The sequence below is a fragment of the Chanos chanos genome, chromosome 14, assembly GCF_902362185.1.
Source record: "Chanos chanos chromosome 14, fChaCha1.1, whole genome shotgun sequence".
Classification (NCBI taxonomy): domain Eukaryota; kingdom Metazoa; phylum Chordata; class Actinopteri; order Gonorynchiformes; family Chanidae; genus Chanos; species Chanos chanos.
The window spans coordinates 5,406,798-5,433,195 of NC_044508.1; the positions used below are offsets into that span (position 1 = coordinate 5,406,798).

At 42.8% G+C, this 26,398-nt stretch overlaps 1 protein-coding gene across 1 annotated transcript in view; it reads left to right on the forward strand.

Moving 5' to 3' along the window:
• Positions 1 to 3,807: 3,807 nt before the first annotated feature.
• The window catches only part of abca2 (ATP-binding cassette, sub-family A (ABC1), member 2), a 47,807-nt gene continuing 25,216 nt past the window's right edge, over positions 3,808 to 26,398 (forward strand). The window contains exons 1-3 of the mRNA XM_030791015.1: positions 3,808 to 3,911; positions 23,575 to 23,668; positions 24,714 to 24,716. Of these exons, the coding sequence (XP_030646875.1) occupies positions 3,846 to 3,911; positions 23,575 to 23,668; positions 24,714 to 24,716 (163 nt within the window). The 5' untranslated portion in view covers positions 3,808 to 3,845. The remainder of the gene's footprint in view (positions 3,912 to 23,574; positions 23,669 to 24,713; positions 24,717 to 26,398) is intronic.

Below are 26,398 nucleotides of genomic sequence, written 5' to 3' on the forward strand. Positions count from 1 at the left end.
CTTCCCTCCCACGCCATCTCTCTCATGCGTCCAAAAAGAGATGTTCTCTTGGGTAAAATATATGGGCGAAACAAACCTGATTCTCATGTCGGCTTGAACAAAAAAAAATATGAGAAGGTGATTCTTTGAAGAAGAGGAAGAAAGAAAAAAAAACATAGCATAGTGTAGGTTGGTTAAGAAAAGCCTTAAGTATTCTCATGTGTACTCTTGTTAATAACTTTGTTCGTTTTGTTTGTTTGTTTGTTTGTTTTTTGGTTTTTTGTTGTTGTTTTTGCCCGAAGTTGCCGTACTTGTTAAGAGTACTTGTAGGGGCTAGAGTCTGAATTTGATGACTTTGCTCTCTTATGGTTCGACAAAGGCTCTTTCTGCTTACTCATTTCTGTTTCACATGTGTATGCCAGTAAAGATCCTTCTGTTGCAGAATATGAAAGGCTACAGTTCATTTTAAATGACACCAGATGACTCAGTTATAGATATTTAATGTTCTTGTCTATTGAGATCATATTATCTAACATACGTGTTGATTCAGAATATAGTTTTCTTTGGCCCTCCTGCTTACTTATCAGCAGAAACTCTCTCTCTTTCTTTCTCTCTCTCTCTCTCTCTTTCCTGCTCACTCACTCTCTTTCTCTCTGTATACATACCTACATGCATACATACATACATACATACATATCTCTATATACATATTTCTCGCTCTCTGTACATGCCTATGGATACAGGGCCTGTCTTTTGCCTCAGCCAGTCACCTGCTGACCTTGGAAAAATCTGCCTTGGCATATTATTAAAACCAGTTTAGTTCTAGAATGTTCAAAGCACAAAGGACATGAAATAGCAGTGCACAGAAAATAAGGCAAGAGAAAAAGAGTTCCCTTGAAGCTGATTACCGTTTACAGTTTTGTTCATTTCACGGATCCTTCTATCCAGTGCGATTAAGAAGTGCACTCATCTTGAGAAGAAGAGAAAGGACAATATGTCCTCGTCGTATATAAACAACCTTCACATAAAAAGTGCCATTAAGAATTTATGCTTAAGAAGACGGAGGTGCACAGAGGAGGCAAAGTGGAGTGCTCTTGTAAATACAGGCTGAAGCTCCGAGATTGGCTGGTACTGCTCCGCTGATGGAAACCGTAGGTGACACTAGGGTTTCGAATCAAACACATGCAGCCAGAGGAAGCCAGTGAAGCATGCAGTGTAGAGATCAGATTTTGGGGAGATTAAAAAAAAAAAAAACAAAAAAAACCACACGTGTGGAAATGCTACGAGAGTCTGTTTGAACAGGTTGAAAGGCCAGCCAAGACAGAGTCGGTGTAGTCCAGTCTGGAAAACGACCGGGACTCCTGTAATGAGTTGTGTCACGTCCCTGGTTGGAAAGGACTCGATTCTACAAATGTTGTATGATGCACACCTGTAATATACCCTTTGTATCAGAGGGAGATGCTTGTTACATTTAAAAGAATGATGAGAAATGTGAGTTCAAGGCAAGCATATAACAAAACAAAACGAGTTCAACATCCTTTGTTGACGAATGAATGGAATTCCTACAATAGTCAGAATACATGTGTGTGTGTGTGTGTGTGTGTGTGTGTGTGTGTGTGTGTGTGTGAGAGAGAGAGAGTGTGTGTGTGTACATCACTGATGTGTTGTCGACAGTGATGCAAAGATCCTGTTGTTGGACTGGCCTGGTCTGGGAGGAGGAATACATTGGTCTTGAACAGATTTGCATAGATTACCACGAGGGACTAACGCATCAAGTGCCACACAGTCAGCTGTATATGAATTTACACATTTATCACAAATAACACATCCACTGATATCACAAATATTTACTGCTACTTTTTTAGAAGTCTACTGGAAAGTGGTGTCACCTCCCTGACTGCCCTGAGTGATCCATTATCTCCCAGATCCCGACACCCCCCCCCCCCCCCCCCCCCAAAATTTTCACTGGAGACTGCATCTCCACCCAATCTCACTGGGCACACTTAAGTTAGAATGTCACAAGGGTTCATTACACATATTTCATACTCTGCTGGTCTACCATCACCAGGAAGTGTACTCTGTTCACTGAGATTTCTTGTGATGGGTGCAGTACAGCTTAAGTGGTTACACTGTTTGAAAAGTAATACTGGGGGCTTTGTAACAGCTCTAACAGCTGGGAAAGTCAAAATTTTATGCTTATATTATGCTTAGAATACCTTGATTTTGTACGTACATTACTAATTATAAAGACAAATGTTCCTGAAGTGAAATGTCAAAATAGCCTACTAAGCACATACACTGGGCGGACTTGGAAAAAAAGACAACTATTTGTTTAAAGAAGAAATAAAAGTTTTATTTTTTCAAACAACGCAGAAACGTGTTTTACACAAACCAAACGTTGGGAGGAAGCTGCAGGTTACATCAGATTTGGAGATAACGTCACAGCACTGCAGCGAGTATACCTCAGATTTGCATGCAGTAAAAAAGAACAGTATGTCAAGAGCAGTACCTCTGTTTTAGGGTTGGGGAAAACATTTTTGCACATTTTAATTTGTGAGAAATTCACCACACACTTCTTACGTTTAAATGTTACTGATACCTATTTTAGACCACAAGATTCGATGCTCGCTGTGTCTGTTACACTATCTGTGCACTGATGTACAATCTGAGAAACAGGCGGGTACCGTGTGAAAATCGCAGAGCTGCAGCCGTTAGCCACTAGATGGAGTTGGCAGCTAAGAATTCGATTGTTGTGGTCACATGAATCATGTTTGTCAGAAATCGCTATTCTTCCTAAACAGTAGATTCGCCGTGTTACACACAATAAACTACTTATTTTTACTCGATACCAGTGCCACGACTTTCACCCTGAAACGTTAGTTATAGTTTTGGTGATGTCACTGCTAGCGGGTTTTGGTTGGCACAAAGCTGCGAAAATCTTTCCAGACAACATCAAACATCTGGCCTTGACTCTTCACTAGGGACAGCTACTTCACAGATCGCCACACAACATTTTGTCTCAAAGACTATTACTGCATAACAACTGATTGCAGTGTGTTAAAAATGCATTAACAGTACCCAAACTATCTGTCTTAAATCTGAAAAAAAAAAAAATACAGACACGTTAACCGTCTCAAACGAAATGTAGACCACAGAATGTTGAAATAAGGTTTGGCATGGTCTATAGGAATGAAAAGTGATGAAGAGTGATCCAACGTAAACACTTTTTCCCCTTGCGAGACCAGAAACGGTGTACATCGATTGCATTCTATAAATAGGTATCACGTCGCAGAGTGATGAGGATTCAGCAACGTATCCTTAATCCAGCTGGACTGAAGCAGCGAATCATTCACCATACATTATACATTTACACTTGTATCTCGACGTCGTGGCATCCAGCTATGCTTCAGTTGTTTCGATTTACAGGTGAAATCAATACAGCTGGAACAATGTTACTGTAGCTGAACCTGACGGTATCTTATCTCCGCCCACCTCTCGGTTTGACACCGAAGACACACGGTCCTTTTCAGGCATCTAATTCTGGGTATCACGCATTGCCGTGACTCTCGACAGATGGACTTTTCTGCAGAGTAATAGCTTGATTTGATACGCCGGTCAAGACGAAAATTCCAAAGAGACGTCCCGCACTTGCCCCCCACCACCGCCAGGATCCTTCATGGGTTGGACCGCGGCTAGATGGCAAGTCTGTCTAAAGCATATTTTATCAAGGAAGCGGCTGGTGGCGACAGAATAGTATGTAGTGATTAAAACATAACGACCGTTTGGTTCGAAACACTGCTCTCTAACATCACTGTGATGACCGAGTTATTCTGACTTCACCGGGAGAAATTCTCGAAGTATCAAATATGGGATTCCTTCACCAGCTCCATCTTCTATTGTGGAAGAATGTTACTTTGAAGCGAAGGGGACCGGTAAGTAGATTTAATATCGTTGCCATGCACTAACAACAAACTAAGAGGGTCATTTGGAAAAAAAATTAGGCCGTAAGGTTTTGTGCATTCCATGTGAAAAGCGGTTGCGCGAGAGCAGACGGGCGTCGGTGAGAGGAATTTGTCAGCTGCATTGCTTGCACTTATTAACGGGCTATGGTTACCAACGATTAACATCTATCAGCGGATGCTTATTTCCAGTGTGTACTTGAACTTACTTGTTTGTAAACGTGTCGTGCTAATAATGTCAGGTGTACTGCATTGTTTGTTCAGAACATGACACCATCTGTTGATTACGATGCTCGTTTGTTATTATTGTAAAGCTACTCGAGTTCTGGAAAAAAAAATCCCCACTAACAGGTTGCACAGCTACTGTACCAACCCACTACACACTGTCGGCGTTGGCTTTTAAATTATTTGCCATCGGATATGAACGTATTGTCTGCTCACAACAGGGAACGTGTTGATATAATTCTTTCACTTACCTCCACTATAAAATTACTCCCACCTAATAAAGCTTTCAAATATTTTCCTCTAAATATCCCCTCCTAAATTAAACCTGGCCTGAAAGAACAGTGTCCGTACAAGCAGTGTAATTTAAAGTGTAGCCTAATGTAAACATTTTTGGGCAACCTGAAAAAAACTGTTGCCGCTTCAATATCAAGCAGTCTCTACAGCTGGCACCATATAAGATGCTGTTGGTTTGTATGTTTGTTTTATCATTGTTTTATTATAAATGATCATTTGAAACTCAACAGCCTATTCAACAGAATTTGCGTAACAGGCAGACTTTGATGACAAACATGAAGCATTTTCACGGTGTGAATCCAGAATGTTCCGTTGTCCTGCCCTTCATGTTATTCTTTTTTTTTTTTTTTTTACTTTTTTTTTCTGCAACTGCAACTCAGAGTTGTCATGGTGACCAGAAAGCTTAGAAATGTGTGCTATTTTAGAGAACCATAAAGAAGTTATAGTGCATCAACAATGTGATACGTCGTAGTAAAAGACTTACACTCGGAGGCTTCATTAACACCCAGCAGAACTGTGGCTGGCTATCCAGCAGTGTCTGTACCAGAGAGTGCGACATGTTCATCTTTTGGCCCAGGAAGTTAGAAGAATGTTAATGGGATGAGGGAATGTTGAGATGATGGAAGAGTGGTGAAGTCCTTTATATGTAATGTGCTTTGTCACCGTATTTATTTATTTATTTTTAACATAGGGTGAATGAGAGATGGAGAAACAAAGGGGTCTTGATTGTTCCCCTAGCTGCAACATGAAGGGCCCAAGGGTGAGGCAAGAAAAGCTCTAAAGTGATTTTTTTTTTTAATGAAAAATGAACTATGTGCCAATATCATGGCAACATTTCTCACATGGGACAGGTTGGGGCAGACACTAAGGGGACAGGTTGGGGCAGACACTAAGGGGACAGGTTGGGGCAGACACTAAGGAGACAGGTTAGGGCAGACACTAAGGGGACAGGTTAGGGCAGACACTAAGGGGACAGGTTAGGGCAGACACTAAGGGGACAGGTTAGGGCCAGACACTAAGGGGACAGGTTAGGCCAGACACTAAGGGGACAGGTTAGGGCAGACACTAAGGAGACAGGTTAGGGCAGACACTAAGGGGACAGGTTGGGGCAGACACTAAGGGGACAGGTTGGGGCAGACACTAAGGGGACAGGTTAGGGCGGACACTAAGGGGACAGGTTAGGGCGGACACTAAGGGGACAGGTTAGGGCAGACACTAAGGGGACAGGTTAGGGCAGACACTAAGGGGACAGGTTAGGGCTGACACTAAGGGGACAGGTTAGGGCAGACACTAAGGGGACAGGTTAGGACAGACACTAAGGGGACAGGTTGGGGCAGACACTAAGGGGACAGGTTAGGGGCAGACACTAAGGGGACAGGTTAGGGGCAGACACTAAGGGGACAGGTTAGGGCAGACACTAAGGGGACAGGTTAGGACAGACACTAAGGAGACAGGTTGGGGCAGACACTAAGGGGACAGGTTAGGACAGACACTAAGGAGACAGGTTAGGGCAGACACTAAGGAGACTGGTTAGGGCAGACACTAAGGGGACAGGTTGGGGCAGACACTAAGAGAGAGAGCATCAAAAGTCGGCATCGTGTCTCTGGTGACAACATTTTAAAATCAGAGCCTCCAGAAGTCCTCCTGAGCTTTTTTGGAAAAGCTGTGTGTCAGCCATGAAAAAACACGAGGAGTTCTCTAAATGCCAAGTTGGCATGCCCAGATAGGAACCAAGTGCTCTTTGACTTGGGTGTGCTTTGAAAACTCAAAGACCCTTAGGCACAAAGAATAGCACATTGCCCCTCCCACTCCTCCATCACCATCATAATCCCCATATAAGTGAAAAAAAAAGAGAGAAAACATTACTGCTGTAAAACAATAAAACCAGGCCATGTTCCATAACTTGGGACCGCATCTCAAACATTTCCCAATTAGGTTCTTACTTGGGGTTATTGCTGGTCTCAGGAGGGTTACGGTGGTTTGTCCAAGTCCTGGAATAACCTCTTAGTGATCCTGTGAGCAGCCAATAGAATGATGGTTTTGAGTGACAGCACAATGAAGATGTAGTCTGGAAATCCGACAGTTTGCAAGTTCCGCTTTCCTACAAGCACACACAGTCAGTTTGACAACTCTGAGGGCTGTGTCTTGCTGAAAAAATAAATCATATTTAATCTGGTTGTGGTAGTTTAAGATAGCAGGAACTACAACTAGAGACAGAACTATTAATAAGCTAATTCTTTGTAGTGCTGCTTTTGCTCATCTAGATTTATAGGTTGCAGAAAATAACAATTAGTTTGGTAACATAGCACAACTCTGGCCAATCAACACCTTTCACATTGCCTTTTCACTAGGAGTACAGCCTTTCACAGCTGTAGCATGTGTCTGGTTTAAACTGCACAGGGGCTGTCACTTAAGGATAAGAAACCAGTTTGTTTTCCCAAAGGGCTAAAAGCAGACCGCCATGCAATTCGCGGTCATCAGCATCCTTCACATCTTAGCCGTTGACACTTCCGCCGTAGCCTAAGCACTTGTCTCAAGCTAAAAGGCTTAAATTTGCCTCTGCTACAGCAGAAAGAAGCTGGGAGAAAGACACACTGTTTGTTTCTTTTTTGAAGTCAGAGGATGTTGGGTTGTCCCTAAAGTCTGGGTGGTTCTGACTTAGCATTGCATGCCCCCCCCCCCCCCCCCCCCCCTCTTTTCTTTCTGGATCTCTCTGTCTTTTTTTTTTTTTTTTTTTAAAAGGACTGTTTCATTCCAGTAGTCCTGACTCATCACTCACACTTAATCTCTAAGTAACATCTGGGCAGCTTCACAGGAGCTGCTTATGAGGTTTCTGTAGTGTTGCCAGGAAGAATAACATTTTAATTTTCATAACCAAGCATTCTGGAGCACTGTTATGTACACTTGGATGATATTCAGAAGCATATATATATATATATATATATATATATATACACACACACACACACACACACACACACACACACACATATATATATATATATATATATATATATATATATATATATATATATATATATATATATACACACACGTATATATACAACAAGAAGAAACTGATTACTTGGTGGAATTCTGACTATACTGTAGTTTGAATGGCTGCAGGATTGCTGTGGTCTGTGTTTTGTTGATGTAATTCACAGAATGGTTCATATAAGTCTTGTTTATCTTATTTGTTTTTTCGCTTGCTTTTTTGGAGCTGCAGCTCAACCACACTTTGCATCATTTCAAAATGTCAAATATCTTCCATGTTGTTTGAGGTATTTTCCAGCTAGAGGACTCATCTCTCATTTAATTTTAGTTACAGGCCTAGTTTTGTTCCCTGCAATCTCTCGCTTCTCCTACTGTATATTCTAGGTCCCTGCTTTTGCGCTATTTTTAGCTAAAAATTTATTTTACAGTCTACAGTGCGCTCCAGGTAAACCGACTCATTGGGCCAAAGAATCACCTCAATAAGAATAGCAAACGAAACGTCAGCTTGGCTTTTCATCACGTGGTTCTGGTTCAAGAAGAGGCCGATCGCTTTCCAGAGTGATTGATTGGGTCAAACAGGCTGGTCAGCAGATGCCAGCCATTATAGTGGCTTCGCCGGAGTGTGGTCTTTTACATAGATGTTGTGAGAATGACTGAGTTTTGCGCTTCTCTCAAAGCCTTAGACAGTTTTGTGTGAGATGAGCCCTAAGTTGGCCAAGCGTTGTCTGTTTTCGTCTTTACTGTCAGTTGCGAATGTCGTGATAGTCGAATCGCGTTTTGTTACTGTTCATGAGGTCGTGATAACGTCTTTTTATTCTTCTTTGGGGAGACCTTTGGCTTGTTATGGTGATGGGGCTTGTTATATGATGCTGACGTGTTTATGATTTATACGCACGAAATCCTTCAGTATCGCCGAAACGAACACTCTTTACACAACAAGCATGTTTCAGTTTTATGGCCCAACGGTGATGTATGAATGTTTGCTTTGAGGGAGTATTTAGTGGATCTGGGTTTGACTTCTAAAGATTATGAGGGGATAAATGTACACGCGCGCGCACACTTAACGGAAGGTCGATACGGCTCACTGATCATAGAGTCCTCTGTTATCTCTATTTGTTCAGCTGGTCTATAATCTAAATATTGAAGCCCTGTTGTAATGTTACAGATTAAATCTTGCTTTAAAAACTCCTGATGATGTCACTGCTTTCATACACTTTCCTGTCTTGATGGCAGTTCATATCTCAGCTCTCAGTTTTTTTCCCCTATCCTCGTTCCGTGTCGTGTAAAAGCACTCCCCTCACATGATGTTTTGTCATGAAACAATTTGTAACCCGGTCGCAGAAAACAAGTAGACATGTCAATAGAGCGTCGGCTTTCCGGGTTTACCTCACACCAAGTGCAACAACGGTTGACCTACTTCTTTGGGGCTCTCGAGTGATTGGTTGAGCGGAGTGTGGGGCATTAGCTTAGCTGCCTGGGTATCTATGGAGACCCGATGGAGAGCGGGGAGAAATCAAGAAGGCACCGCGACAGCGCGATAGGAAAAGGCTGACTAGCGAGAGTCTTGTGCATAATGCATAGGCTACTAACAGTAAACCTAAATGGACACAGATGCTGACTGCGTCAGGCGGTTGCTGTCTGTGTTTGGTAGTCCCGCTGAAAGAGACAGTAAAAGCTCAGCGATGCCATTAAAAGCAGAGCGATGTTTCCAACTGAATCGAGGAGACATACAAATTCGTATTTACTGACAAAGGACCGCAAACCGTTAGATATTTACACTGACTAATCAGACCTCACTTGAATTTGGTTTGTAAGAGATAACGTCCTGTTATCCCTTGAAGATGAAACACACACAAACACACATCATCTCACAGGACACTAAACACCAAACAATGAAAAACGTTTTTGTTTTTGTTTTTTTTCAGTCGCAAATGTGAAACGGAAAGCACAGTCCTGCAGATACTTTTCGAATTTAAAATGTTTGTGCAGTCAGCAGCAAAAGAGCAGAACTTCATCAGCCCATGAATGGGGTGTCAAATCCTAATTTGCCTTTGGGGATGAGCAGTCTTGTGTAACGAAAACAGCATACTCAGTTACTCAAAATGATCTTAATTGAAGATTGGTTTTAATTATTTAAAAAAAGAGTGGTTTAATGAAATGACTGGATTAGAGACAGAGTGTAAAAAACTTTGTTACATGTATCATTTTCTTTGACTTTTTTTTGACAGATCATACAAAGAATATGGAAATAGCTAACTTCAAAAAAGGTTGCGGCTCAGTACCGCACAAACTGAAATAGAGAGGTTAATGACATAACTGAGTTATTCTTAACTGTAAGATTTGTGTTCTCTGCTTCAAAAGCTGTTTTGGAAATCTCTCTCTCTCTCTCTCTCTCTCTCTCTCTCTCTCTCTCTCTCTCTCTCTGCTGTTCCCAATTCTGTGCTTTTAAGTCAAAACAATTTTTTTTTTTTTATCAACCATGGATAGAATGTATAACGCAGGATCCCGGAGTTCTAAACATCCTGTCTGCCAATGGAGAACGTGTAAACATTAGACCTAAACAGCATATGGCTTTGCATCCTGTCTTACTGCTGACAATGTGTAATTTAACACACTGATAGGAGAAAAGTATGGACCATGGACAAATATAACTATTACTGTCCATAGGCATGTGCACATGGATAAAGACAGATGAATAGATAGATAGATTGATAGATGGAGGCCTGTGACATTGAAGGTTTATTTGAAGTAATAAACAGCCCTGGTGAATTATTGAGAGTTTCTCTGGACCTTTGGGAGCTACTCTGGAGAGAGACTCGATGAAAAAAACATGAGAACGATGGTAGGAGGAAAGGGAAAGGGAAGCATGCAGCGACCCAGGCTGTGAGGCTCTGAGACGCTGCAGTGCCCACCCTGCCCGGAATATTGTGTTCTGGGCACAGGTGATGTCATCGAGATGACCAGAAACAAGGGAGCGATGACACCGCGCGACACGGCTAAGATGCGGCACCGTTACCGTTAAGAGCCGAAGGAGAGAAACTGGGAGAGATGTAGGGATGGGAGATTTGAGGAGGTTAGGCCCTTTGGTTTCCCCCTACCACCGGGCGTCTCAGGATCGGTGACCGTGTGAAGCTGCTTTGTGACGTTGGTTGTGAAAAATACTTTAAAATTGAAATTGAAATGGAAAATGAAGGGAACAATGGGTTTTTATATGAGGAGGGAGAGACAATGGACGAGTCTACACCAGGAAGAGAGAGTGCGTGAATAGAACAGAGTCTGAAATGAGAGAGGGAGAGAGAGAGGGAGAGTTAGTGTGTCTGTGTGTAAAAGCGAGACTGATAGATAGTGTAAGAACCTGAGACAGCATGACAAAGAAGGAGAGAGAGAAATTGGAGCCAGGAGGGAGACTGTGCTTGTGTGTGTGTGTGTGTGTGTGTGTGTGTGTGTGTGTGTGTGTGTAGGTGTTCGTGAGAGAGAGAGAGTGTGTGAATGAATGAGAAACAGGATGTGCACCTGGCGTGTGTGTGTGTGTGTGTGTGTATGGGGGGGGGTGGCACATGTACCTGGTGTGTGTGGGTGTTTGTGAGAGAGAGAGAGAGAGAGTGAGAGCGTGTGAATGAATGAGAAACAGGATGTGCACTGTGTGTGTGTGTGTGTGCGCGTGTGTGTGTTTGGGTCAGTGTGAGTGACAGAGTGTATCATTCCTCTTTTTTCCTGCTGCAAAATTCACCTCATAAAATTCTAAGATGCATACTCATCAGCAGGCACCCTTTAAGCAGGACAGGGTGTGAACACTGGAATGGGAGAAAGGGAGAGAGAAAGAGGTGTAGTTACAGGGCTGGCTGATTTGACTGCCTGAGTATTCTTTCCACTTCATTCTTAAGACCCGCTGTAATTAAGCAGAGAATAGCCACATGTGTCGTGTGGCTGTACAACTTCCTAACTGTCAGACAGAAAAGACTGTTTTTTTTTCCCTGGTGTGGTTTGCTTTTAGATTTGCTTTTAAGCCCTTTCTAGCCTTTGTTAACATTACTAGGTCTGTTCTGAGTCTTACTGTTTTATAATTTTTTCCATCTTTGATTTTTCCACTGAGACATTTGACATAATCTTTTGATCTATTGAATTAATTCAGTCTTTCATAGATTAATTTTTTTTTTTTTGAAAATCTAGTCTGGGACCATGGTAAAAAAACAAAAACAAAAAACAAAACATAATTAGTCACTGATTAAGCAAAAACGAATGACTTATCACCACTTCTGCTTACAGTGGATCACTCTTCATTGTGAGTGTCATTGTGCCCATAAATCTTCAGCATGGATGCATACAAGAGCATGTAATGTTTCAGGGAAACCATGTATTGCAGAACATACAATAAACGGTGAGTTACACGTTGTAGCGTATGTTATGTAACACTGTGAGATTTGGAAACTTCCCTTCCTGGAATCTGACTTTTTTTGGGGTTTTTTTTGGTATAGACGTTTGAGTAATTCTGCTCTTCATGTGGAGACTTTGTTTTGTTTGCTGATAGCAGATATCTGACCTGCTATTTTTTCTGTTTATTTTTTTTTTTTTCTCTTTTTGTTGTTTTTGGCTATCTGTCTTTTTGACCGTCGCCCTTCCATCTATCTCTGTTAATCTCTAACGTTCCGCACAGGTCTCATTCGTCTTCTGTCTCTCTCTCTCTCTCTCTCTCTCGCTCTCGCTCTCGCTCTCGCTCTCGCTCTCGCTCTCTCTCTCTCTCTCCTCAACTCCCTCCTTCCACTTGTGATTTGGAGGCGTGCCATTGAAGTTAATTTACTGGAATTGTGCTCTCAGCTAATTTTGTCCTCGAGTACAAAACAAGAGCATGAAATATTCAGTGCTTTGATAAACGTGAAATATTCATCCGGCTGTTTCTGTTTTTTTTTTTTTTTTTTTTACCGGGATTATGAGTTTTAACGCACATTCAACAGTGATGTTTAGAGCAAAGGCTCAGCTAAAGATAACTGGTGCCTCTTTAAACTGAAGCCCATGTCATTTGGCACCGCAAGTCCCTAATTTCTCAACTTGAGTGGCTTACAAGTATCGAGAATCTGGCAAAACCGTTAGAGCAAATATTTTCTCACTCAAATGTTGTTCTTGTTCTCGCTTGGTTGTGCGTGTGTGTGTGTGTGTGTGTGTGTGTGTGTGTGTGTGTGTGCGTGCGTGCGTGTGTTATCAGAAAACAACAACGAGGCATTGGCATTGTCCATCAGGAGGCTGTCGTCACCGTCTTGGAGAATCACGTAACCGTTGGCTGAAAATGACCAAAAAAACACTAAAGCTAGTGAGTCATAGGACGCAGAAAGCTCAGACACAGTTGGCTGGCTTTTGGAATGCCGGTCCTCCCACACATCTTCTGTATAGAGCGATTATAATAAATGCCAAGCTGGGTATAGCGCTGCTCCCGCAAACCCTTCTGCTGTATCCCGTTTGTGGAGCCTACGGAGGCGTATGGAATGACAGTCTTTCCAACAATGGAAAGCTTGAGTTAGGGTAAAGACATTATACAGGAGAGGGAGAGAGTGAGAGAGAGAGAGCGAGAGAGAGAGAGAGAGAGAGAGAGAGAACAATAGAAACCAACAAAACAAAAAAGACTGAAAGACAGACACCAAGGAAGCAAAGAGAGAACGAGAGAGAGAGAAAGAGAGAGAGAGCAGTTGAGGATGTTAAATAGAGGACAGACGGCGTATGTTAATAATTGATTTTGTCATCTCTGATCCACACTTCACATCCTGTCTGTAAGCTGATCTATCCTGAGGGAGAGTCTATGACCGTGTGTGGCATATGCAAACCCTGACATCGAATGCTTGTCCACCCTGTGTGCCACTGGGACCTGCCCGCTGTAAATGGGCCATTCAAAAACAAGAGTTATTATCATACACCACTGTTTTCCTCACATTAGATTAGTCATTTTATGTATATAATAAAAGATATATATATATATATATGGCATGCTTGCTAACTGTACGTTGAATTTTTATCTGCAGTCTGCACTGTGTTTAAAACTGGTGTAGTGGATGTTTATAACAGTTTGAGTGTACAGGTAATGTGTGTGTAAACATATACTTCTTAGAGAGTTCTGGGGTTGAAGTGTGGAGGGTGCTGATCTAGGATCAGTTTTCGCAAATCACGGCCCTAATAAAAAGAACTGTATAGAGCACGGGCACCTGATCCTAGATCAGCAGTCTTATTCTGATACATTTGATGCGTATGGACTCCTGTGGTTTGGCTTGTTGTGACGAAGTTAGGACATTGAATTTTTCAGTCCTAACCACAGGTCTTAATCACAGGCTCACCTGTGCAGGTGTAGAAACATAAGGGTCGACAAGCTCTTTGTCACACAAACAAATCTGAAGTTTGGAGTTTTTTGTCTTTGACCTTGAGCTGCTCCTGCGAATGGAAAATTAGAGCATAATGATACTCTTACTCTACCCCGTCCCCAAAGCAATATCATTACATTATTTATGAGTTCTGAGGAGAAAGAATCCGTGAACAGTCTTCACGGTTGAGTGTTGTTTGAGAAATTTGAAAATAGTTTCGGTGGAAAATAGATGGAGGCTCTTGGGGTAAAGGGCAAGGTGACCTCTGCTGAAAACTCTCTCTGTCTCCACCTCAGTGGAGTGGTGGTCTCGAATACCAGCTGATGGAGGGATTATCTGCCCGCGCCTGAGTCAAGGGGAAAGAGGGGACAGAGAGAGAGAGAGAGAGAGAGGCATTTAGGGGCAAGGGGACTGATTCAGAGGGGTGTGTGTGTGTGTGTGTGCGTGTGTGTGTGTGTCAGCGCTCAGGAGGAAGCAGGAGAATGACAGGGGGACTTAGAGGACGGGTTGAAGCAGGAGGAACAGAGGATGTAGGGAGGAGGGTTTTTTTTTCTTCTCTCTTTCTTCTCAGTTCCTTCATTTTTGTCTGATTCTGGTACAGGCCTTAGGAGAATAAAGAGAAGATGTAGAGTTTAGTTCATGGTGGACATGTGATGTCATGAAGGTCTGTGCTTGCTGTTCTTCTGAGCAGTAAGTACACGTGCACAGCAACGACATCTCTGACTCCCCGCCCTACTGTCTCTGTCTCTGGTTTCCCCTTTTGGAAAAAAAAAGCTTAATATTTCAAGGTTTGGTTTATACATGAGGATAAAATGAGCAGAGGCTGAGAGTAAAAAAGAAAAAAAAAATCCAGCTGAATTAATTCTGGCGAAGGGCTTATAGCGAGAGGAGAGAAACGGTTCATCTCTCCGTAAGAGCACAGTTTCTGCCCTGTCCCGCGGCTGAAGATACATAGATCAGTTATCAGTCAGATAAGCCAGGTGAAGAGTGGAACAAGGGCATTCAGGGAGTAAGAGAGGGGTGTCATTCATATTCACATACCTGTTTTATTCATGAGTGGGTGGGGTTTCTCACACACACACACACACACACACACACACACACACACACACAGAGCAGATTCAGCAGGAAATGACAGAACAAAGATATCCTCTCTCAGCTGCAAGAAAAACGTGGGCCTGATTTTTACTTTTTTTTCTCCTTTTTTTAGTACTTGGAGTGAGGTCTTGCTAAGAGCTACAACTCACACCTTTATATTCTTGGCTTTCTTTCTTTCTTCCTTCCTTTCGTTCTTTCTCTGTCTTCCTCTCTTACTGGCTTTGCCTCTCATTTATACTCTTTAGCCAGCCCTTTGCAGACCTATCTTTCTCCCTCCCTCCCTCCCTCTCTCTCCCTCCCTCTCTTTCTCTCACTCTCTTTCTCTGACTCTGGCTCTCTCTCTTTCTCTCCAACTCCATTATGTCTCATTACCTTCTACTTAACCCAACCGTTCCACTCCGGTTTGTCATATGCCCTTTGTCACGACATATGTAAATACATTTCCAGAATATTCCACCTGGAGATGAATGCTTTTTCATGACGTTTCTTGTGAAGCAGAACAAAATGTGGAGGTAGAGCGGCGGAATGAGAAATGGACAATAGCCTTCTCTCAACGTTTATCAGGCGAAAAGAGGGTCAGTCTTACACAACGAATGCTTCACCACTCACTACACCATGTACTACATTTCATGCACTGACCTGATTCGATATGAACCACGTTTTGTTTGTTTGTTTGTTCTCTTGCTGTCATTCTCTGTCCCTCTTTGCCAAAATTGCAAATCTGTTTACAGAACAGTGTTGGCTTGGCTAATGTTTTTTTGCGTGTTATGGGGGGGGGGAGCCTTATCGACTCATCTTTCACAATTTCAAAATGAGTTTTGTGGCTGGTACGCTGGCAGCTCAGGAAACCACCTGAAAGAATTCTATACTTCCCTGCTGTAAAGTCTGCAACGTAGATACCGCAGAATGTGATCTGTTCAGGAAGGAAACGCTTGATATTTTTTCACTGTTTTTGATTGTGTTTGAGTAGATATTGGTCAATAGTTTCATCATGGATTTTTTTTAAATGTGTGTGCATGTGTAATGTGAGTCCAGTATGTCTGGTGTTTGGAGATGTGTCTCTGGACGTACGCGCACACACACACACAAACCCCCTTTCACATTTGCACCATGGTTAATGTTCATTGTGGTAATTCAGTTTTCGTTTCAGAAACATAAATTTAAACTGAAAAACAAATGGTTCCTTTAATTTCATTTCTTTATCCAAAACTGAGAAACAGAGTAACATTTTCCTTTTCAGAGAAAGCAGATGCAAAGCTGAAAAGGACTTTATTTTACTTTTTCTTAGAATTAAAACACAAGAAAACGAAACCAGAAAATGCCATTTTTCTCGTTTTGTCGTACCAGAAGTTGTATATTCTAAAAACATGTCAGGTCTTTTGTCCAGTTATTGTGCACCGCACCGGAGTTCTGGGCAGAGGACATTCCAACAGCGGGCTTGCGTGCATGCGTGACCCCTGCTGGAATCTTTCCGGATAAAACTACACGTGTGAAAAGAGGTTGCACACGCACGCACGGGGGAAAGTGAAGGGGTTTGAGATCATTGCTGTACATCAAACAATGTAGCAAAAACTCAGAAAGAGTGCCTGAGCGTATGACTAACAAATGAACTTCTAGCGACCTGTCCTTACTGCTTAACTCATACACACATACACTCTCTCTCTCTCTCTCTCTCTCTCCCTCTCCATCTTTTGATATTCTAAATCGGCCGAGGGGACAATCAAACTGAGTCAGCTTTTATATGCATAGATCTCTCCGCATTGCCATTAAATTGCGACACTCATCGATGGATTAGCGGTGATTAGCAAAGTCTTTCACAAAGAAGAGGCAAATTGGGTAAAGGAAAGACCTCACAGGTCAATTAACCTTTAAGATAAGTGATTCATCGCTGTAATGTTGTCATCAGGATAATTGGCCTCCAGACAGGCTAAAGGCTGGAGAGCGGCCCAGCTGAAATTGCCGGCGCGCTCTGTCTACAGTTTAAATCGACCGTATCAAGCCAAAGCTTTTTGACACGAACACGAACGTCTTTTGGGCCATAGTGTGACGGCGATTCGGCGCTACAGTCCTAGTTTAATTCCAATAGGTCATGCCTGTATGCATAAGGCACCAGGGGTGTGCACCGAATAGACGTCCGAGGTCTCTCAAGAACGCTTACCTTTAAAAAAAGAAAAAGAAAAAAAAAGTCGAGTGGGAGGGATTACTTACAAATGTGCGCGCACCCTGCCCGAGAATACTACGTCAGAGGACAGTTCCTTCAGGACCGTATCTTTCTTTACACACGCAAATGTGCCCTCTCTTTCTCTTTAACCTTTCCGGGCAATTCAGCTTCGCTGCTTTCTCATAATCAGTCCGCTGAATAATTTAACGCCGGCGGAATACGGAGAAGCTCAATAATTGATTACCTGTATTGTGTTAAAGGAGCTTACTTTGAGGAGTTTGTTGATCCAGAACAGAGAGAGCAAAAGAGTGGAAAGTGCAACGTGTCTTCAGGTGAACTCCAGAGACCCGGACCAAAAAGATCCATAAATCAAAAGGGGGAAAAAAAAAGCACTAGGCACTGTACAAATAAAAATGTCTATATTCAAAGCCTGTGGAACAAAGACTGTGCTTATGGATTTTGTATCTGAATACGGATAGTCAATGTATTTTACAAACGTGGGACAGCATTTGTAAGACGAGATAAAATTAACCTAGAAATGACCATTTGATACAGCAGATGTAAGGCTCTACTGAGTCTGTCCAAGAACAGAGTAGTTTAAATATGCTTGTGTGAAAGACTAGAATGGTGTAAGGTCCCGGTGCCAAAATGACGTCTGCAACCTCATGTCTCCAACAGTGTGGGTGTCCGCCTTCCCCATTGACCCATACGGAAGAGTTAATTTACGTCAATACCTCAGCGTGTCTCTCTCTCTCTCTCTCTCTCTCTCTCTCTCTCTCTCTCTGTGAAATGTGTCTGCAGTAGTAGCTTGACACATAGTCAATAGACCAGCTTAAAGTGCACAGCTCACTAGTTTTGCCAGAGCAGCTCACCAAAGTTTTGCCAAACCAAGAACGTAAGTCTGTCCAGCTATCAGGTATGACTGATAATCCTTCCATTACGGTGGAAAAAGCAGGTCGGGAAGTGTGGGAAACTATTAGTAAGGTTTAAAGCAGCTTCTGGCTTTTGACCTCTGCCTAGACTTTTCTGCTGCGCTATCTTGGTATAGACGTTTCCTCTGGGAGAGATGAAACGAAGTGTGTGTGTGTGTGTGTGTGTGTTCTTTCCAGTCAAAAGATAAAACAAATGCCTTGAGGAAGGGTACCACGGTAATTACCGCTATAGAGCTGCTAATGTGGGGCTATTTTATGCAGGAAGATTCTAGCGGTTGCTGGGAGTTGATTGTTATTGATCAAAACAGACAGGCGCACGATGAAAATGATCAAAGTTTGTTTACGAATATAAGGGAGCGCGTGCATCTTTTAAACCCCTCGCCCTGTAATTATAAGTGCACAGATGAGCCCAAAATAAAACACACGTTTTCCCCCTTCCAGTTTAGACACTCCTCTTCCAAAAGGCCAGGTACTGAAATGATTTTTTTTTTTTTACTCAACCCATCATTCAGAATTATTATAGTTTGACAGAATTTTAGATATTCTGCTGGTTTCTTAAACCTCTTGGTTTAACTGGATTCAAGCAATCTATGTTCGGTCAAAAACCTAAGCCAACGCCGACACGAATAAAACAACATTTTTGCCCGCTGTTTTGAAAACGGAGGGTACGACTTGTTTTCCTTGTGGTCATAGTTGTTTTTGCGGTCAAACTTACAGGCATTACTTTTGATTATGCCCAAATATTTCATGACTGGTAGTACCAGAGCAGTAAAGGGCCAACAAAAACAAATATTTTGTGTTTCACAACGACACAGCTGATATCTTCTAACAAATCAGTAACACGAGATTAAATGGACTTGGTGCTGTCGTTAAAAACTGACCCCAGGTCAGTGGTTGAATTAAGAGTGCAGGGGAATCCCAGGGGAAATAAGCCAACGTGTCTGTGGGCTGTCGCGGCTGGTTATTAATGCTTTAGCCGGAGACTGTGAATCAATGAGGGACCATTGTCCAGCAGCTCCACTACTGTGCAGTACTGTAGCCTGTTGAGAGAGTAATTGAGTCACACATCTTCACACACACACACACACACACACACACAATCTCTCCTTCTCGATTCCAGACACTGATTATGTTGTTGGGTTTTACATTGAGGTAATTGTGTTAATTTGAATTAAAACGCGGATTTCCTCTGTCTGTTGGTCCTTGTTCCCCCTTTTTTTTTTTATTAATCAAATTACGTGGTTTACACTCATTCTTTCCTGTCATTGTGCTCTTCCTGTGAAGGACATGTGTAAATGAATGAATTTATGTTTGTGAAGTGAATTTCTGAAGGACAGTTCAAGAGCTTACATTTTATGTAATACAGGTAGAAGTTGCTGATCAGTGTGTGTGTGTGTGTGTGTGTGCGTGTGTGGTTGTGTATGTGTATGTATGTGAGTGTGTCTGTGTGCATGTGTGTGTGGGTGAGTGTGTGTGCTTGTGTGTGTGTGAACACAGGTTGTTTAATGAATACCGAGAGGTCAGCTTCCAAAATGTTAATCTGGGGGGGAAAAAAAGACCATGGAAGCATTTTCAAAGTCACTCATTTGAAAGATGCGGCTGATTAATATTCAAATCAAATCTTACTGTTTGCCCTTTGCTGAGGCCCCTTGAAATCAATAAGCCCAAGGAATTTTTAAAAGAATTTCTCTCTCTCTCTCTCTCTCTGTGTGTGTGTGTGTGTGTGTGTGTGTACTCACAGAGAGTTCTGATGTTTGCCAGTCATGGCTTCTATCATAGAAGCTTTTGTTGAGTTTGTCTCTCTCACTGTGAGAGAGTGTGAGTGAGTCAGTGTGTGTGTGTGCGAGCGCGCGTGTGTGTGTCTGAACTCACCAAGAGCTCTAGTGTTTACACATCATGGCTTCTATAACAGAATCTTTGTGGGGTTTGTCAGCTGGGCTTTTGTGCATTGTGAGTCAAACATACAGAAGGGTTTCTTGTTTTCGGTAACCTTCGCCGACTGACAGAGGTGAGGCAGAGAGAGAGTGAGGCGAACGGATGACACGCGAAATTGCTCATCCACGTCAGACGCTCTCTCACCTGCCTTCTTTCGTTCACGTGTCTGCCCCCTCTTACGTTCTGCCCTCATCCGGGGGCAGAACAGAGTTCCCATTCACACAAAATACCGCCCCTCCCCTCCCTGACTCCCCCCCCCACCCCGACCCCCCTTACACGCACTTAGTAAAATGCTATGAAAAGTGAAGTGAAATAAAGATATTGTTTACATGCATGTCTCTCTGGGAAGGAGGGGATGTCAGAAACAGAAATACAGGTTTGAACTTTATCACTGACAGGCAGTTGGGCCGATAGACGGATGGACAGATCCGTGGAAGGATTCTCTGACAGGAGCTGGATAAATGTAGTACCTGGATAAATATGTAAAGAAAGACAGAAAGATGAAGAAAGAGAGATAAAGAAAGAGAGAAAAGGAAAAGGGAGAATCCGCTGACTTGCAGAGGAAGGTCGCAGATGCATGGCCTCCGTGCTTTTCCCGGTCGCTGGCTGATTCTCAGAGACTCACTCTCATCCGTGTTCATAACAACTACATCACTGTCATCACCTCCTCAATACACTCTCCAAATGTTACCACCCCACACGCCCTCTCCTGTCTACCCTCCAGCCTCAAGGCAGCTGCACCCTGGTACCTGCACCCCCCCCCCCCCCCCCCCCAGCTGCAGCAGAACTCTCCACGGGGCCCCACTGCAGTATTCCTTAATAAACCCAGATTCTTCCAAACAGAACAAAACAAAACGTACTGTGGAGAGAGAGAGAGAGAGAGAGAGAGAGAGTAGGATTATTCATGACATGATGGATATCCATGTTCTTTTAATATTAAATGTAGAGAGACAGAGAGAGAGGGAGAGAGAAAGAGACAGAGAGGGAGAAGGACAAAGAGAGAGAGAGAGAGAGATTGAGATAAGAAATCACTGTGTGTCATATTTTCTCACAGTTCTCCTGCTGGCAGGCTGAATGATTGGATTGCTCTTAGTGGTTTCGGTGGTGTTAATCTTGGACTGCAGTGCAACTTCCCTTTGGCTTTTTTTTTTTTTTTATAGTGGTATACTTACAGATATTTTGTGGTAATTACAGGATAAGCTGAGAGCTGTTAGCAGGTCCTTTTGTGGCCTGTGTGTCTAAAGCATTTGCACACTGCTGTTGTTAGAAATTATGTCGGAAACTTTTTTTTTAATTATTATTTTCAAATAAGTTCATGCCATTATAGACGAATGTTGTGGGAGTTTTTATTGATTCTCTGTTGTAGCTATGGTAACCATGAGTGTAATTATACATAACTATATAAAGTGGTAACTGAGTTGAGATGAGAAGGCTGTGGCATGTGGTTTGTTTTTGTTTTTTTTTTGTTTGTTTTTTTTGTTTTGTTTTTTTCACATCCGACCATCTGGGGACCAGCCATACTCAGTGGATGGAGAGATTGGCATCACTGTCGTCAGGATAAAACTGTTTCACCGTATGACAAAGCTGACTCAGAGTGGATTTGTCTTTATCAGTCATTCCACTTGGCATTGTGGGGAGGTTGAGTTGAGTTGACTTGACCCTAGTCAGAACCCTACAGTGAACCAGTCCCTCCAGCTCCCATCGCCGTGGGAGACTGGTGCCCAGGCGAACCAGTCCCTCCAGCTCCCATCGCCGCAGGAGACCGGTGCCCAGGCCAGGAGGTTCCTTTTTGGGGTGTGCCACACTTCTGCTCAGCCGCTTTGTTTAGAACCGGGTGGAAAATGACTTCATCTGACCATATGACTCTTTATCTGCTCAGGAGACCATCTCCTCGGGTTCCTCTGAGCTGCTTTACTCACAGATTCATAAGTAATAAGGGCTTTGTACGTTTTTTTTTGGTGGCATGGCATTGATGATGAATTTGACCTGTAGTTTTTTCATTTAGTTTATGGAGGGGCAATACATATATATATATATACATTTTTTTGTAGTTGCTTTTGAGTTTGCCTTGTGATTGGTTGTTATCAGTTTATGAATTTGGTTACTAAAATACTTTTTAATTTACGCACGATACGTGTTCATCAGATCAACTGTCAACCTGTAAAAATAAACCTTTCGTCTACATCCAGCTCAACGACACCTGTGAGAAATAAACCAAACTCAGGAAACATATCTACACACACACGTTTGTTTAACGAGCCCTTTTGGAGTCTCTGTGAAGTCGTCTAAACGTAATTGGCTCATAAAAAAAACGGAATAAATGAATCAGTGAGAATCACTACAGTTTTTACGCGCTTTGGTCCGACTGTATTACGCCCACCTCTGTGGGACGTTTTCAGTGAGCCTTGGTCTCGATGAAAACTGCCAGGATTCGCCGCTCAGATTGAAAAAAACGCATTGAAATCGAATTGCGAAACCATAGTTGCTCGTCTGCTCTTGCCCCATTAATCCACAGCAGCCGCGCGGTCGTTGGGCACGAGCGGTACGCGCTTTTGACCCCAGACGACCCCTAGTCGACACTGTCCTCGCCTCAACTGTCCACCCAGGCAGGCGTGATCTTACTTAACCACAGGCATGTGAAACACGAGCAAGTTGAACTGCCTGTGTCCTGGAGATGCACCTAAGGAGGGATGGGGGTGGGTGGGTGAGGGGGGGGGGTTAGACAATGGGCGACTGGAGCTGCCCTGGTATTTCTTACCCTTCATCTTCGGCACAATGGGACTGGAACACACGTCTGTGTAGAAACACCTGCTTTCAGCCCATTGTTTGTCCATCTTTTGACTCCTGTTTGAAAGTTAATAATTTGTATCTGTATGGCGCTTCCTGGGAGCCTTTATTGCTGCTTTGTATTCATGGTAGGTGTTAACTAACACAAATGTAAGCAAAACGTTGAGCTGTTCAGGAAGGCGGCATAAAGATGCATCTATATATTTTAAGGACTGACTCATAAATGTTTTGCATAATCATTTGCATATGTATTTGCATCGTTAAATGCTTCAGGCCGATCTCAGCGTCTTCTTTCTGCTCTGTGTGTGTGCGCGTGTGTGTGCGTGCGTGCGTGTGTGTGTGTGTGTGTGTGTAATTTCTTTGGAGTGAGGCCCTGTGCTATTTTCTTATAATTTCACTCTCTCTGTGGAGAATATTCGCAGATTTGGCACCAGATTCTTACTGGACAAATATTGCATGTGCAGCAAAGTGGACAACCTTCACACCTTCAAGTTTAGGATTAAACAAATCAATACCTGAAAATAAACAACGTCAGCGTAATCAATTCAGCGTGTGATACATGAAAGGGAGAATGGATACTGACAGTTAAAGATACTGTGGGTAAACACATCTGGCTACCTGCTCCTGTCTCGCTCAGCCTTTCATTTCTGTGCTTGTGTGTGTGTGTGTGTGTGTGTGTGTGTGTGTGTGTGTGTGTGTGTGTGTGTGTGCGCGAGAGAGCGTTGGGAGAGCACAATGGAAGAGCAATGCCCTTGTCAGTGTACTGTGCTGTGCTGTGATTTGGTTTCTCATATTCTCTTTGTGTGTGTGTGTGTGTGTGTGTGTGTGTGTGTGTGTGTCTGTGTGTGTGTGTGTGTGTCTACCTGCAGTGGGTTCTTGCGTTTGAGATCTTCATCCCTCTGGTCCTCTTCTTCATCTTGCTGGGCCTCCGGCAGAAGAAACCAGCCATCCCTGTGAAGGAAGGTAAGGAACGGTGGTGCTGAGCTGGAGGTAACGGAAGGATGGAGGGAGGGTAAGGAGGTGGGAGAGAGGAGAGAAGAAAGAAGAAAGGAGTGAAGCAGAGAGAGGGATGGAGGGGAGGGAAAGTTGGAAAACGAAGAAGAGAGAGAAAGCTGGAAAAAGAGATGCTGACAAAAGAGAAAGTTAGGGAAGTCATGATTTTATGTTGTGTGTGTGTGTGTGTGTCTATGTGTGTGTTAGAGTGAGAGAAAGAAATGGAGAACCTAAAGAGATTTTGTGGTAAGGGGAGAGAGAGAGAGAGAGAGACAGAAAGAGAGAGAAGGAGACAAAGAAATGGAGATTTTAGATTTCAAAGAGATTTGCAGTAAGGTGATAGAGAGAGAGAGAGAGAGAGAGAGAGAGAGAGAGAGGGACTGAATGCGCTTTGAAATAGGGATGAAAAGTACTGAGACAGAGGGATGTAGCATGGGTGGGGATGCCTTAGCTTCAGACTCACTATTGCCCCCCAGTGGTGACATCATTCATCCTATTCAGTATCAACAAAGCACTCCTATTCAGTTGTCAAGCTCACTGGAAAGCTTCATTGTCTTGCAGAAATAGACCGCTTGAGTCAATAGGTACAATAATTGTTCCAGCTTTCAGGAATGACCTAAATATAGACTCTGTGGGGATAATAAATGTTTTGTATGTAATTACATGGTCTGATTGCACAGAACTTTGCTAATCTGCCTCTGCAAAAGGCCTGATTGCAAAGGCTTGTGTTCCTGTTAGTGGAACATTTGTTGTCCAACTTTTTGGTCTTTTGATTTCTGTCACAGTGCACTTTTATTTGTCCTTAGTCATCACAATGTTCTGTTTAGATGTCTTTTTTTTTGGAAACGACAAGAAATCACATCATCTTTTTTTCTTTTATTCTTTCTTCACTTTGTACTCTGTCATCTCTTCTTTTATTCTTCCTCTCTCTCTCTTTGTCTCTCTCTCTCTCTCCTCTGTCCCTGTCATAATCTTCCTTTTCTTCTTGGTGCATGTGCATTGCATGACGGACCAGTGTGTAAGTTTTAGCATTGTTTTCATAATTTTTAATCAGTGTTTTCCAAATGATGACATCTCTGTGCTTTGTGTGTTGTGTCTCTCTAGTCTTTCAACGTGTGCGTCCTAACTCTATGCATATGTCTGTACACAGGCGTGTGTGTATTTGTGTGTGCATTTGTGTGTGTGTGTGTGTGTGTCTTTGTTTGTTTGGGCTCTGTTAAAGCCTCTTGGTGTTTATCGTTGACGAGGGTGCATTTTGCTGTCTTGTGCTAACTGGTCGTGTTTCTCTCTCACACACACACACACACACACACACACACACACAGTGAGCTAAAGCTGAGGAGCTTTGTGCCCGGGTAGCTCTGACTAAGCAGAAGCTCTGGCATCAAGCCAAAGATGAACACCGTCATCTGCCTTCCCAAACACACACTCATCAAGCATTAACATACCAGTAATTCCTCTGGGTGGCTTAGTGCGATGGGTTAGGGTTTTAGGTGAGTGATGTGTGAAAGTGATGTGTGTGTGTGTGTGTGTGTGTGTGTGTGCGCGCGTGTGTGTGAATACATAAGAGAGAGAGAGAGAGAGAGAGAGAGAATGTGTGTGTATGTTTATTTATGTGTGTAAAGAGGACTCAGTGCCAACAAAATAACAAAGAGAAAACAAAGACATTAACATTGTTTCTTGGAAATAGGATGGTCAATTTAACATTAATGGTAGCCTTCTCTCTCTCACACATACACACACACACGCGCGCACACACACACATACACACATACACACATACACACACGTCCTCCCACATCCTGATCCATCCGCCCAGATCAGACCAGCCCAAACAAGTTCTCTAACAGACTGACACATTTATACCACTCAACACATAATGATTTCACTTAACCAGCGATCAGGATTTTTTTTTTCCTCTTTCTCTGATGATTCTACGCTTTTTTTTTTTTTTTTTTAATCCTTAATGCTGCCGGGGAGCAGATGTCGGATGTGAGCACACGAGATATGGATTTATTAAACTGATCTGCCTCGTCTTGCGGATGTATCTGCCACTGGAACATAAGAAATATCCCGAGCTATCATGTAAATGCCAATCACAGGTGTGTTTACTGCACGCTCAGGAGTTTATAGCCAATGGTCTTTATCATATTCTCCTCCTATAAAAGTCTATGCAATTAACTACATACACGCTGGAGGTCCCAGTAGTTGCATGCTGACAGAAAATACTGAAAGATTATGTACTGAACAAAGCCCTGAAATATGAAGTTAGCATTCCCAAATCACTGACTGATTAGGAAGCGATGTGTGTGTGTGTGTGTGTGTGTGTGTGTGCGCGCGCGTGTGTGTGTATGTGTGTGCATTAGAGAGAGAGAGAGAGACATTGAGGGATTAGAGATTTGTCTGCATGCAGAAGCTATGGAAAATATGGGATTAGCATATACAGACAGAAGAGAGATTGTAAAGTTAGCATATACCAAACTGTCTGGGGATTTAAGAGTTAGCATGGAACAACAAGAGAAACGACACATTTTAGCATGTCAAAATTGCAGAAAGTAGACGGTTAGCTTGTAAAAAGTACTGAAAGTTGAAGGAGGTGGGCCAACTGTGACACTTGTAAGTTTGTTGCCTTGACAACGTAAACGAGATGAATAGATAACAACCCTAAAACCAGTGCTAGGAAATATATAATTGACGAGT